This window comes from Lactuca virosa, chromosome 9, assembly GCF_052849685.1.
Source record: "Lactuca virosa cultivar CGN04683 chromosome 9, Lactuca_virosa_CGN04683_v6, whole genome shotgun sequence".
Taxonomy (NCBI): domain Eukaryota; kingdom Viridiplantae; phylum Streptophyta; class Magnoliopsida; order Asterales; family Asteraceae; genus Lactuca; species Lactuca virosa.
The window spans coordinates 172,995,407-173,010,620 of NC_136434.1; the positions used below are offsets into that span (position 1 = coordinate 172,995,407).

Sequence of the window (15,214 nt, forward strand, 5' to 3'; positions counted from 1 at the left end):
AAAATTTTATTTTGATATTCTTATAACAATTATCGATGATTTTTACTTATATAAAAATTATATTTAGAACCTATTTTATTTTTTGCACACAATCTTCAAATCAATGGGGTGATTTTATTCATATTTATAAGTGTTTTGGTTTTTATTTTGTCATTTTGTATTCTTTTTCTTCTTATATATAATAATGGCAAAGAAAGATGGGGTCGCTTTTCCCATTTTTTTTTCTATATAAAATACCACTTTTTCAGATCCATTCTTCAACCAAACCTGAAAGGCTGAAAGTCTGAAACATCTTCCCACCACAGAAAGAAGAGAAGGTGGAAAGGAGAGAGAGAAAAAGAGATGGGCGGTAGCGACGGCGGAGTAGCGGCAAAGACGGTGGTGGAGAGCAAAGAGTGGTATTTAGCAGCCTACGCACCGGAAAATGTACCCACTTCAGATCATCTAAAGCTGCGTTCAGTCACCATTTCTCTCGAATATGATTCCATCGCTGATCAACACGTGGCACTGCAGCTGCTCTTAATCTCCGTCGATCCTTATCTACGATCCACCATCACCGGCCGTGATGGTGACCTGTACTTACCTCGACCTCCCCTCAACAAGGTTCTAATCATTTGTCATATTGTTTATTCTGAGAACTTATTTAATGCTTCTTAAAAAAAAATACAGTAGGATTTTAGGTGTTTTCGATTCAACACCATTTTTGGTGATAGCATCAAATTTTACTTGGACCACAACTTTACTAAATATGGTGTTGTATTATAATTTGATAAAATTGCTAAAATGGTCATAAGGATTATTTTTTTATTGTTTTGGTTCAAATATTTTCCAAATTGCGGAAATGGTCTTTTTGTCATTGTTGATTTAGTGTCAAACTTGAAAATATCATTTTACCTGATTTTCTTTCGACTATTTTAATTTATTTAATATATAAAGAATATTTATTAGAAATCTAATTAAGTTAGAAAAACATTATGCTTATAATGTCTTTTTATGTATTAAATGGTGTTAAAGATTGATCATTATTTTGCACAATTTCACACCATTATAAACTGGAAAATGACGGTAGGATTAAGATGGTTTTAACAAACCTTTTTTGTTATGTATTTATTCAAAGACCAAAAAATAAAAAACTTGAGGTTTTCAAATTTGAAAATACCTCCCAGCTATATAGTTTGATTTTAAAAACAATTACAATTCAAAAAAAGTAAATTACAAGCGGAGGAGGCGTTGAAGCCGGTGAGCGGTGGGGATGTAGATTGGTGGCTGGCGTTGGAATACCAGCGGCAGTGGAAAAGTGCAGTGGGATTGATACTGAAAATGGTGCACAATGGGGTTGCTAGTGTTCTAACTCCGGTAGAATGATTATATAACACATGGACTAAAAGTTAGACCTGACAATTTGTGTATTTCGTGTCATGAAAACGTGTCAGCCACGAATTTGACACGATACGATTATACAATGAGAGATAAGCTTTATCTCAATTTTCAAGATGTATTCGTGTCGTTTCGTGTCTTTCACAGATTCGTGTATTCGTGTCTAGAATTGCCAGGTCTACCAAAAGTATAATTTACTCTTTGAAAAATAAAATATAACTAAAAATATTTTTTTGGTTTAAACTTTGTCAATCCAAGTCCATGTTATCACCTAATTTGTTAATATTGGTCCCACTTTGTAAACCATAAATAACTACCACCTATCAACTTTTGACTTCGATAATTGACAAAGAAACATCAACTTATTGATTAAAATATGTTATTTAATATCAGCTTATTTGAATTAAAATATGGTAATTACTGTCTTTTTCTAAATAAGCAAACAAAATTTTTACAATCTTTCAGTCTTATTTTTGAAGTCTCGCCTGCATGATGACGTAAGAATCTCAAGATGACAAAGTGAATGCATAATAAATTAATAATACACGAATAAATCTTAATTCGGTCAAAACCAATGCATAGTAAAAATATAACTTTATTACATTAAATACAAAAAAGATATAAGATATTATCATTAAGATAACATGGCGATCATTTAAAAATTGATAAATATAAGTTGCTCTAGTTATACGCTTACTTTCGTACATTCTTTAATTATTGTATGTTTGTAGGTAATCACCGGGTTTGGGATAGGGAGGGTGTTACGATCGAAAAACAAAAGCTTTAACGAGGGCGATATTGTCATTAACCCTTTTTCACCTGTTGCTGAATACAGCATCGTGCCAGCTGATTTCCTTAGAAAGATTGATCCAACAACCGATATCGCGTTGCCTAATTATCTTAGTTGTCTTGGTAAATCACTAAATTACCATTTCATTTAATATTTCACTTTATTATTACTTTCATTATTCTTTTCTTTAAAACGTTTTTATTGATGATAAAATAGTAACATGAAAATATCGTAACCATTACCAAAGATAAAGTTAGATTAAAAATGATTTGCAAAATAAATTTATTTTACTTCAATCTTAATTTACACTTCTACATGATGGTCATTCTCCGAAGTTAATAACTTTGATTTTGCTCAACATATTTCTTGATACATGTCTACAAACATACTTTCAATTTGAACAAGTATTGGTTAAATATTATATAAAAATATAATTGTAAATCTTTTTGTTATTTATCACAAAATTTAAGTTGTTTTAAAATTGTCATATGAACAAAATATTGATATATGAAACACAAGGGGTACCCGGCTTTACTGCATGGGTGGCAATAGAGGTGCTCGGGAACCCTAAGCCTGGCTCAAATGTATTTGTATCTGCGGCTGCTGGAGGTGTTGGAATGTTTGCTGGACAGTTGGCTAAACTAAAAGGATGTCGCGTTGTTGGAAGCACAGGGTCTAATGACAAAGTAAGTTTTAATTTATAGAAAAAATTGACTTCACATTTAACTTATATAAATGCAAGAAATATTAATGCTCTCTTTAGTGTGCATAAGTTAGCTTATTTTTTTGTTGATATTATTGGAATTTAGTGTTTAATGAAACCACAAAAGTAGATTACCGTAGCTTATAAAAATATGAACTAGTTTTTTGATAAGCTACTTGACATAAGTTATTTATAAATTAGTTTACAAGCTAAAAGCTAGCAATCCAATTAGAGCTTTAACCACTGTTTGGGGCATATAAGCTAGCTTATTTTTTTGAGTTTATTACAATTTAGCTAGCATTTGATGAAACTACAAAGGGATCTTATAAACTCTTATAAGCTAAAAACTAACTTTTCAGTTACTGTGCCTCACAGGGCATTACTTGTACGTCAAAGAATATATAAATTATAAATTCTTGCTATTACCACAAACATTATATTTCTATCGGTTTGTAAAGATGTTATCTTTTAAATAACAGATTATAATATTGTGTTTTTAGTTTTGTATTGGATCTTTTATATATATATATATATATATATATATATATATATATATATATATATATATATATATATATATATAACATTACTAAATCACCGTCGTTTATCAACGCTGATTTATAAATAATATATTGTATTATAAAAAAAAACTAAGATCATTTGTCTTGGTATTGTTACCGATTTGACTCAAATTTGTTGACAAGAGTTATTTGCCATAATTTAGGTATCTTTGGTTATATGTTTGGCAGACTAACTGAAAAGTGAAAATTTAGCTGATAAAAAAATAACATTTTGTAAAACTAACTGATAATTTAGTTGAAATATATAAAATGACAAAAATAAATATAGAAAAATGAGTTTTTTTATTACTAATAAATGTTATATTATCGTTGAAATGTTAGCATGAATATGATTTTCTTTTTTAAATCCAAATTATAAACTATTTTTTGGTTTCTTAAACATGACAATTTAAAAAAACTAGATTGACATGTCAAACATAACCTTAGTGATTTTAAGTTTGACATTTGGAATTCACATATTGTGTTTATTTAAACCCTTAAAAACAAACAATGAATTTACAATACCAAACAAAAATGCAGGTTCAACTTATAAAGGACGAATTTGGATATGATGAGGGATTCAATTATCATGAAGAATCAGATTTTGATGCTGCATTAGCCAAGTAATTTAAATTTCCTACATAGTATAAATTTTTTTTTCTTAAATTATTCATCTTAAAAACATTTTGTTTTCACTTATATCAACATGTGATACTACACATACACGAATGCACATACTGACATACACATAGACATACAACATTTGTACCATGGCTGATATGAACATATATAATCATGGACAACTTGTGGCTTTCTGACATTAGATAACCCATTTTGCACATTTACAAACAAACTGTAGGTATTTTCCAGATGGAATCGATCTATACTTGGATAATGTTGGTGGTAAATTGCTAGATGATGTTCTTAATCATGTCAATAAAGGTGCTCATATCGTCATAAGTGGGATGATATCTCAATACAACAAAGTAAGTTTCTCTTGTTTGATAATCAAGATTATATTCTATTCAAGACTTTTCTGTTTAGTTAACTTCAAAAAACTTCTTATGAGATAGATTCCGGCAGAGAGAGAAGGCGTGAAGAACCTACTGAATATGGTGGGAAAAGACGTGAAGATGCAGGGATTTCTTTGTGGTTCGTATTTGAATCAGTTTGGAGAATTTGCACAACAAATGGAAAAGTACATCAAAGAAGAGAAGATAAAGCCGAAACACAAAATAAATCAAGGGATTGAGAGTTTTTTTGAAAGCTTTGTTTCCCTTTTCTCGAGCTCCAACCTCGGAAAAGTTATTGTTCAAGTTGCCACGTAATTGAGAATGAATTATGTTGGGATTTTCTTCGTTATCCATATGAATCTATGCTTTATTGAATCATTTATGTTAGGTGAATTACATGATGTAAAAACTGACTACTGAGAATAAAATTTGTAGGCATTTGGTTTGCAAGAATCCTTTTTTTTTTAATGAAAAAATAGTAGGGATGGCAATGAGCTTAGGTTGGAAGTTGATTTCAAGCAATTATATTAAATAAGTTCAAAATTTCAACCAAATCAAACCTATAAGATAAATGAGTTAGAGAACTCAAACTCAATAAAACTGTATAAATTACTTTATTTTTTTTGCTTATTGTAACTTAGTGTTTGGTGAGACTCTAAAATAGTCTATAAAATAATTTATACGCTAGTTTTTCAAGGGTGGAAGGTATCGTTGGGGGATGGAAGAAAAAGGGTGGCGGTACTGCAGGGGATGAATCCGAGCAACCTGTGATCCCTCGATTTGTGTCTTAAAAAGTGAAATGGAGATTGGTTGCTCGTTAGAGAAAACAATCTAAACGAAAGTCAATGCCCTCGTAATTACGAATCCGTCAATATAAAGAACGTCGAGAACGGAATTCGTATGAAGAAGTTATAAATTTCGCAAAGTCTTTTAAAGTGTATTCATTGTAGACTGTAAAATAAAAATAAAATGTGAATTAGTCAATGAAGTCGAAATGAAAGTTGTAGTACTCGTCGATATGAAACCAGAGATATAAAGAACATTGAAAATAGAGCTCCTATGCGAAATATATGATTTTTCTGAATATTTTAAATCTTACCCAGAAGTGATGACGTGGCGACACTAGAGTGCGCCATGTGGCAGAGGTGGCAACCTCTTCTCCCAACCGACTTGATGTCGTGGCACCACAAAATGTCGAAATGAGGCCCAACAAAAAGTCGACATGTGGCACCATGAGGATGCAACACATGTCGCAACCAGATGTAAAGGCTTCCTCCCTACAAAATGAATGAACATGTGGTAGCAGGAGAGGCGGCCACGTAACCAAATGCGGTGCGCCCCTTATTTTGTCTATAAATGGTTCTAATTTTTACTCATTTGCTCCCCAATTTTCTTCAACTCTCTCTCAAACTTTTCTCACAAACCGAGGCCCGACTTTAAGAGTTTTTAAGTGTTAATAGCGAAGCTCTGGAGCATCAGAGAGCCTGATAAAATAGAGCTTTCAGTATCGAAGTTCTTCCTGCACGGTTTCCGGTTTTTCGCTAGCAAACATGTAAGTTGAGCTATACTTACTATGCTTTAAGTGTAACTTATATTTTTGTTCATAGCCGTTAATATGAACTTATAAGTAAGATTTATCAGTAATATCGGTCGTTATACTGATCGATCTACTAATGAGGGTGATGTCTAGACTAGATCTATGAGATGTTTAAAGTGAATTTTCCAAACGGTACATCTTTTTACCAAACGGATCCTACCTTCAGAGTGATCTTACCTGGAGATAAACTTGGTAATTGTATTCCATGTATAAACTAATGATTACAAAAGAATATATAATAAACATAATTACATTGAGCTCCCTTTAATATAAACAAATACTAAAGCTATATATGCAGTCTAATATTCCCCCGCAAGCTAAGGTCGGGAAGCGATCTGTAGCTTGGATCTAAGTAACAAGAACCGTTGTGACAGTAAAGGTTTACTGAAGATATCGACTATCTAATCAGTTGTAGAAATGAATTGAACAAAAAATTTTCTTTAGGTGACCTTCTCACAAACAAAATGAAAGTCAACTTCAACATGCTTTGTGTGAGAATGAAAGACAATATTAGCTTATAAGTACGTGACACCTAAATTATCATACCATAAGGTAGGGAAATATGTCATAGGGTCCCGTAGCTCATGCAAGAGTGTCTCAAGCCAGGTAAGTTCAACAACAGTGTCAATAATGGATTTATATTTTGATTCTATAGATGACATGCATATAGTCTTTTGTTTGCGATTTGACCAAGAGACTAAGTTCGATCCAAGATATATTCCAAATCCCCCGGTGATCGTCGGTCATCAGGGCAATCAGCCCAATCAGCATCGAAAAAGGCAGTCATAGAATTGAAGGTTGCGTCTGTATATGCATGTAACATGGAGGTGGAACGGTGCTGAATGGAGAGACCAAAATCGACAGTCCCAAGTAGGTAGCGAAGTATGCGGTTGACAACTGACCAATGATTATCAATGGGAGAATGTATAAACTAACAGACCTTGTTGACAACATAAGTGATATCTGTTCTAGACATGGTGGCATACTAAATAGCCCCTACAGTTTGATGGTATTTGATCGGGTCGCTAAATGGAGAACTGTCCCCAAGAGACAAATTCGAAGTATTGGTGATGCGAGACGGAACCAATTTAGAATTAGATAGACATATCTTTTCCAGTAGCTCATTAATGTACTTACTTTGTGATAACGTAATATCTTTTCCCTTGGGAATAATCTTGATGCCCAGAAAATAAGAGAGAGACCCCATATCCTAAACTGTAAAAGAGCTGCTTAGGCTTTATATTACTGGATTAACAACAACATCGTTGTTACTAGTTAAGATTATGTCATCAACATAAGCTAGCATACACATGAGTGTGTCCCGATACGAGTATATAAACAAAGAGGGATCAGTGTTGGACCCTTGAAACTGAGAACACGTATGATTGTGGACAACCTATGAAACCAGGACCGAGGTGCTTGTTTGAGGCCGCACAGTGACTTATGTAGAAGACATACACGATCTGGTTTGGTTGGATCAACAATGCTTGGTGGTTGTTGCAAGTAAATTGTTTCCTGCAAATTACCATGTAAAAATGCATTTTAGGTATCCAATTGTCTGAGAGACCATTGTTTTGTGATTGCAAGAGATAAACCAACTCAAATAGTAGTGGATTTAACCACATGACTAAAAGTCTCGTGATAATCAATCCGTAGTTATTGGTGAAAGCCATTGACAACAAGACAAACCTTGTAACGTTTAATTATCCCAGATTGATCTCGTTTAATTTTATACACCCATTTGCAATCAATTATGTTAGTGTTAGGGGTACGAGGAACCAAAGTCCATGTATCGTTTCTTATAAGGGTTGAATACTCTTCACACATGGCTTTTTGCCAGTGAGGTTCTTTATTGGCAATGGCGAAAGAGGTTGGTTCAGTTTTGGAAGGAACAACAGTATGAAAGGTTACAGGGTGAAATGGACCAGTTTTTTGGGTTGGGTCGTAGATTAGAGGGACGAGTGCATTGGGGCTGTTAGGTAGGAAGAGGAGCGGGTTCGGTTGCATGGGTTTCGGCAGCCGTACGATGAGGTGTCATGGTGGAAGTAGCCGGCTATTTTGGGCAGCGACTGTAGGTTCCAAGGGATGGAGAGGTAATGTTGTGGTATGTGTTTTCATGAGGAATAGGAGTGGTTGTGGGAGAGGATGGAAATAGGAGTAACATGAGGGGTTGGAGATAGATCATTGGAAGGATCAGTAGGATAAGAAGAGACATATGGGGATTGTGTAGAAGTAGATGTTGGTGTTGTGGAGGATTTGGTTCGTGAAGTGTGAAACGGGAAGGAGAGTTCGTTGAAACGCACATGGCGTGCAATGTACAGGCGTTCGGTGGAAGGATCAAAACACTAATACCCATAGTGGGAAGTGCTATATCCGTAAAAAAACACATGAAGTAGATCGAAAATCCATCTTATATTTGTTGTAAGGACGAAGATGAGGATAACATTGAGAACCGAAAACCCTTAGGAAGGAAAAATCAGATTTATGGTGGAAAACTTATTCAAAAGGAGAGATGTTGGAGTTAGTTCTGGAGGGTATTCAATTGATAAGATAGACAGTTGTCCCCGGGTCAGTTTAGACGGACTTGAGCTTGGTTTGAAGTTTTCGTTCAACTATGGCTAGAAAATGTTTGAAAATAATATAGACGTCAAATTTAAGTTTCATTGGAAAAATCCACATAAACCTTGAAAAGTGATAAACACATAAAAGAAAATATTTATGGCCTTCAAATGAGGTAACAGGGGTCGATCCCCAAACATCACAGAAAACTAAATCTAAAAAATGAGAACTTTTATAACTAGATATAGGTAAATGAAGTTTCTTAGATTTGCCAACAGAAAAAGAATTGCAAAAAGAATCTGAACTAGTATCTAGAACATGTAAATGATATTTAAATAACATATATTTGAGAAGTTGAGTGTGAGGGTATCGAAGTCTTTGGGGCCAAGTTGTGGAGGAAGCTCGAGATGTGTAGAAAGCAACTTTGGGAACCGATTGAGAAGGAGGGATGTGAAACTCGTAGAGGCCATTGTTATTTGGACCCGTGAGGAGGGTATTGTGTGTAGCCTTTTCCTTCACAAAAAAAAAACAGGAGTGAAATTCAAAATAAACATTTTTATCAAGGCAAAACTTTTGAACTGAAAGAAGTTTTTTTTTTTAATTTGTGGAATATGAAGAATGTCATTTAGAGAGAAAGTTTTGTTTGGTGAGTGAAAGTGTGAAGCGAATATGAAGAATGGGTAAACATGTGTCATTACCAACATGAAGATTGTCCTCACCATACTAGGGCTTGGAGTTATTGAAACTAGATAAATGTGGGGCAACATGGCTTGAGGCACCTATACCGGGAATCCAAGATGAGAAGGATTGTGAGCGGTATTCTACATAATTGGCCGATGGATGTGTCATCTTAATTGTGCCTGAATCCCGATTAGGGCAATGGGTTGGTAGGTAACCAATCATGCACTAGTTGCAACCACACATAGCAGGACCGCCTCAACCCAACCACACATAACATATCGACATATACATTACACTAGGGATGTTATTCGGGTCGGAACCGAACCGAACCGACCCGAACCCGAATAAACCGAAAACCGAATAAGGGTAATTGTATGAACCAAAAACCGAACCAAATAAGCAATTCGAGTTCGGTTCGGTTCGGGTATTATTCGGTTCGGTTCGGTTCCGGCCCGAATAACCTAAATAACATGTACAAGATGATTAAGGAGCCGAATAACCCGAATAACCCAAATAACATTTACAATGTGATTATAAATATTGCATTTTGTGTGAATTTTGTAGCTTATGATTTCATAACAAATCTTTTAAAGAAACAAATTAAACACTAAAAATTAAACATCCAAAACACCCAAAAATATATCTATAAGTATATAAGTTAAACATTAAACATTCCACACCCAAATTAAAATATGAATCTTAAGTTTTTATCCATATCCAAAATAACATTTTTCAAACATGAATTAACTATTCGGGAATATTAATTGGTTGTTTTCTCTTTCCATCTCTGTTCTTTATCGCCTCTTCTAAAGCTTTGGTGTAATACGCTACTGTCGATTTGGTGTAATACGGATGATCGAATTCGATTTCGTTGATTTTTTTTTGGTCTATTACGTGGGTTTTGTTGGGTAACAATCGTGTTAGAACAAAGTTCTAGTAGGATCGATAGATTCTAAGCAGATAAACAATTAAAGACGTAATAAAGAACACAAGAATGGTTTAACTGATGTCGAATGATTAAACCTTAACACCTCAGAAGAGCTCGATTAAGAACTTCGACTGTAGAGGTGTTTAGGGTTACAAAGCAATAATAACTATAATCACGTTAGTTTCTAAGGCATACATGCATGCACTATTTATAGCTAAACCCTATAATAATCACGGATGGACAGGCCCAATCCGGATATACAATACTAAGCCCATGACGCAACATACAATACCCAACAATCTCCCCCTTTGCGTCAATGGAGCCGAAAGCTCAGTTCGGTTGAGCTATAGAAGACTTCTTGATAGTCTTGAACACCTTCGGTATGATGGCCAAAAGAGTATGACGAAACGTGATATACCACCGAAGCATGTCCGTAAAGTTCTTCTTGTCTGCCTCAGAGTTCTGCTTGCACCGATGGATGATACTAATTATGTGCTCTAAGCAGTCTGTTGAGAACAGATGTTTGTCAACAAGAGCGAAAAGAAATCTATTGGCTTCGCCTCTTGTGAACATCACCGTGAGATGTGTAGAATCAATTTGGCCCATCTTCATTTTATTCACATCTTCAGGTTTTGCTATTGGCTTTACAGTGGGTTTCTTATTCATAACTTTAGCTATATCCTGATCCATTGCAGCTACTTCATGGATATAGGAGGCCAACATCCTCTTCAAATGATCCAGGATCGGCTCATATTCTTTCGGATTGGTGAGCAGTATGTTAAACAATAAGATCCAATCATGAGGATTCAAATTTGGAAGATCTGCCAGGGATATAACCGAAACCGAGTTTGCTGAACCTTGGGTTATTTTGAAACTGACATTGATAAACTTCCCTGCAGATGAAGGTTTCAGCACCTTGACAGTAATAATCTTCTGTGCACTCCATGTCAGGTACTGTGGCTGACCGAACTTCAGATAAAAATCGATAAGTTCGCGATCAACTTTAGGATGAGGGAAAGGAACTTGAACAGTCGAATCAAATCAATGAAATGTAAATGCCTTTCGTGTTATAGGCATGTCAAACTGCGAGTCCCTCAAATTTTCACAATCAAAAGAAGCGACAGGTTCCAGCCAGTATACGCTTGGAAACTCTATTGCCTCTTTGATGAGCGTTTCTCTTGTCCAGAGAGGAAACAAGGCCTTTTTGCAGTTTAAGGCATCTTGTTCTTCCTTGTTCTTTCGCTCCCTTTCTTCAGCTTCTTTCGCAACCCAAAGGGTTTCATCCAATTCTTTATCCCTTTTCTTTCGCTTCAGGGCCTCAGCAATTGTTTCTTCTTCTTCATCACTGTCATCATCCAATCTCTTCTTTTTATCTTGATTACCAGAACCCGAAGCTTCATTACCCTTCGGTTCGGTTTTGACTGTGACCTTCGGTTGAGTAGTATGAGCACCTTCTCCCCCTTGTTTTGGAGGTACGAATCTCTCCGAAACACCCTTCATTTCATGTAAGAGAGCAAGGGCAGGAAGAAGCTTGGAAGTCAAATGATTCCTGATGGTCAGAGTAAGTATTGGATCATGAGCACTAAGAAGATTAGTAAGCATATTCTTGACATCCCCAACACAGCTCCTGAATACAGCTCGCTCAGTCTTCAACAGTGAGATTTCCTTTTCAGCTTGAGCTAATTGCACTTTCTGAACTTCTATAGTAGAGGCTTGGCGTGCAAGATCTTCCTTTAATGCACTCTCCTTTGCTAAATCAGCTTGGAGTGTTTGAAGATGAGAAGTCACTAAGCTAAGTAGAGAAGTGTTCTCAGCTTGAATAGAAGAACGAACAAGCTCAAATTTAGCTTGCTCCTCTCTGAGTGACTTTGATAATGAATCAACTGAAGCGTTCACTTTGGCTGCATTTGAATCAGCATGTCCCTTGAGGGATTCGAGAAAAATCTGAGAACTGTGAACAAGTTCTGCAACTTCAGTAGTGGCCTTTTTGCAAGAAGAAGTGGATGCGTCAACTGCCTGTGTAGATGCCTCAATTGCCCCTGTATACTGCTCAAGAGCGGTGTCAAGAAAGGCCTTGAGCACAACATCATTATATGACTTGGAAGCAGTAAGCACAACATCATTGTATGGCTTATCATCAATACTCTGCAATTGTTGTCGGGAGACAGAAGCCTCTTCATCATCATCTGTTGGAAGCCGATAGGGACTGTAATAAGTCGAGTCAAACTCAACATTATCACCACCGAGAGTGGCACCAGAATCGGTTGAAGGTGAGGGTGAAAGAGGTTTGGATGTAATAGGAGGTTCGGTTTCAGTATTCGCCCCCGTATCAGATACGTTGATGTTAACTGTCGGTTCGGTTGTAGTGGTGGTAGTTGCTTGGGAAATGATAGGAGGTGGTAAAGGAGTGGTAGAGATTGGTATGGTACTAACTGGTGGTGGCGGTGGTACAAAAGTTGTTGTTTGAGATGTGGGAGGTGGTGGAATAGGAGCAACCAAAATTGGAACAGTGGTTTTTGGTGGAGATGGAGGAGGTGTTGGAATGTGGTCATTAAGAGGTTCGGTTGGAGTTGGAGAACGAGGAGGTGTGTTACCTCTCGGTGATTCATGATGCTGAATTTCCTCTTCCTCATCCTCCTCATCATTGTCTGAGCTGGGAGGAGAAGAACTATTTGATTTCTTCGCCATCTTCTTAATCTTCTTTGGAGCCGGAGAATCACCTTTATCAGCCTTTCGCTTTTTAGACTTGGCAGCTTTAGACGAAGGACCTTCGGTTGTCACTTTCTTGGTAGTTGCCCTTTTGCCTCGGTTGGCTGGCTTCTCTACAGCTTCTAAAGTAGCTTGCTGTTCAGGAGTCAGTACTCTCGGTCCTTTGGGAGGAAGCTTTCGGTAATCAGCCATCACCTTACTTTTGGCTGATACACACCTGTACATCGTCTCAGGTATGGAACCATTGTGGGAGAACTTTGTGGCATCAGAGAAGATGATCTTCTTTGTATGAAAGGTAGCCACAAACGAGACCAGGGCATCCTTCATTACTGTAATCTGCAAAGAATCAATAGCCCTGCGCGTGATGATGGTCCAGAAGCGACCACAAGAAATTTCAGAGTGTCTCGTTGAAGTGTTGAGACTTTGCACCACTTGTGACCAAATAATCGACCCATAGTCAAGATTAATCCCATTGTAGAGACCATAGAGAATGGTCAGAAAACCCTTACTGGTACCATCTGACCCATCAACCCTCTCCGCCAAACTTTTGTTGAGAAGAGTAAGCAAGCCATTCCATTGTGGCGGCAAACATGATTTCTTAACCTTCGTCACTGTGGTAAGAACATCAGTGTAGCCCATCTCTTAGAGCATTGTAAATAGTTGGGTTGTGGTTATGAAATCCGGAGAGATAACAGAGGCATCGACAACAAGCTTTAGCAGGGAACAGAATCGCCCTTTTGAAATTGATGCCTTGTGAGAGAAGATTTGGAAGTAGATCCTTTCCTTGTTCTTGTCATGGGTTGCGGTAGAGTAGACTTGCGATAATAGAGACATCGGGACAAATTCCACCTGTGTGAGTGCGATAACCAGAGGAGAGTATTTGAGGCATTCAACAACTTGGAGCATGTACGAATCATACATAAACGGGTTCAGTTGAATGATCATGTTTTGATTGGGTTTGATCATGAGCAATGAGGACGATGCAGTTTGATCTTGAACAGATGAGGAATCCGCCATTATTGACATAAGGAAGAAGATGAACAGTTGCAGATCGCAATTGTGTATTGAGAGAATTTGAAGAAGGTAAGAAGGTACAATATGTGCGAGAAACCCTTTATATACCGTTGCCAAGAGAGAGAAAGAATCTTCGTGATGATGATACGATCACTGAAACGTCGCTTGAAAAAGCGCGATGTGACAGCTTGGTTTCCTCAGATAGACGTCAACAAGCGTGGGTTTAGGAACCGTTCAAATTCACGCGCCCAAAAACTTATCCACATATCGTCTTTTCAAATTCACCTTCGCTTCAGATATGATAATCACCATTTTCGCGTCTAAAAAAACTTCAAACGAGCCATAAGAAACAACAACCAGTATTTTGGAAAATCACAAAGTATTTTCGTGCAAGAGTGTGCCAAAAAATAAGAAATAAAGCAAAATGTGTATAGGACGTGAGTGATGTCTATTAGAAGACATAAAGCAGATGATCACGGGCAAGAATCTCTTCCTTCAAAGTCAAGAGAGACTTGAAGTGCTTGCGTGGTTTCCCGAAACAATACGATCGAGTGCTTGTAAAGAAGCACCGAAAGGCTTCTTTTAAATAATAGGCTAAAGGTGGCTTATCTTCAACCGAACGTCGATTCTTAACATAAGACCGAACGTTGGATGAAGTACTTGTGAGACCGATGTGGTCTGTTGAACAAGTAGGTTGGATTTACTTTGTTGTGACTAAAGATGTTATAAAAATCTCAAAAACAAAAACAAACTGGATCTTTTTGGGAAGAAATGCCTTGGTGTTAGACAATTTCATAAAAGACCACTCAAAAATAAAATGAGATTTCGGTAGGTAACAAGTAAGATCTTGAATATAAAGATTCACCGTCAATTCATTGTTGGTGTTGGATTGTGGGTTTCACTCAGCACGTGGTGTACGTATCTAAGATCATAAACACATATTTTATGCAACCATAAACCTCAGTGGTAAAAGCTGAGAGTCTCAAGGGTTACAGTGGTGAACCGAAAGTTGATGGAGAATGTAAGGAGGGTGGTTAAGGAACCGAAAGTACCGCTGCTATATAAACGTGACAAAGTAGAAAACTCTTAACTCATTTGAGAAGAGTAAGGTAGCTCTTGACTTAAGTTGATTTAACAGCCTGATTAGGAAGAAACGATAGGTATAGATCGAATCATTAAGGCCTTGCTCGTAGTCTTAGAGGCTTCGGTCGACATGCAGCAGCATGCTTCTAGGGACACTTAACTAGTTCTTAGGAAAATAATCATACCTGCCTTAGCTCCAA

The 15,214-nt window shown here is 36.6% G+C and overlaps 1 protein-coding gene across 1 annotated transcript; it reads left to right on the forward strand.

The window, feature by feature from the left end:
- The first annotated feature begins 236 nt into the window (after positions 1–236).
- Positions 237–4,896, forward strand: LOC145138739 (2-alkenal reductase (NADP(+)-dependent)-like). The gene is made up of 6 exons (XM_079072768.1): positions 237–603; positions 2,109–2,289; positions 2,687–2,853; positions 3,971–4,053; positions 4,290–4,416; positions 4,504–4,896. Exons 1-6 carry the CDS (start codon positions 343–345, stop codon positions 4,756–4,758), a joined length of 1,074 nt encoding a protein of 357 aa, XP_078928894.1. The 5' UTR covers positions 237–342; the 3' UTR covers positions 4,759–4,896.
- Positions 4,897–15,214: the final 10,318 nt, after the last annotated feature.

Excerpts from the sequence above, each read along its gene's own strand:
- LOC145138739 (XM_079072768.1), top strand. The coding sequence starts at position 343 with ATGGGCGGTAGCGACGGCGGAGTAGCGGCAAAGACGGTGGTGGAGAGC. Across the intron at positions 2,854-3,970 it reads GCACAGGGTCTAATGACAAA|GTTCAACTTATAAAGGACGA; the intron begins GTAAGTTTTAAT and ends ACAAAAATGCAG. Across the intron at positions 4,417-4,503 it reads TGATATCTCAATACAACAAA|ATTCCGGCAGAGAGAGAAGG; the intron begins GTAAGTTTCTCT and ends CTTATGAGATAG.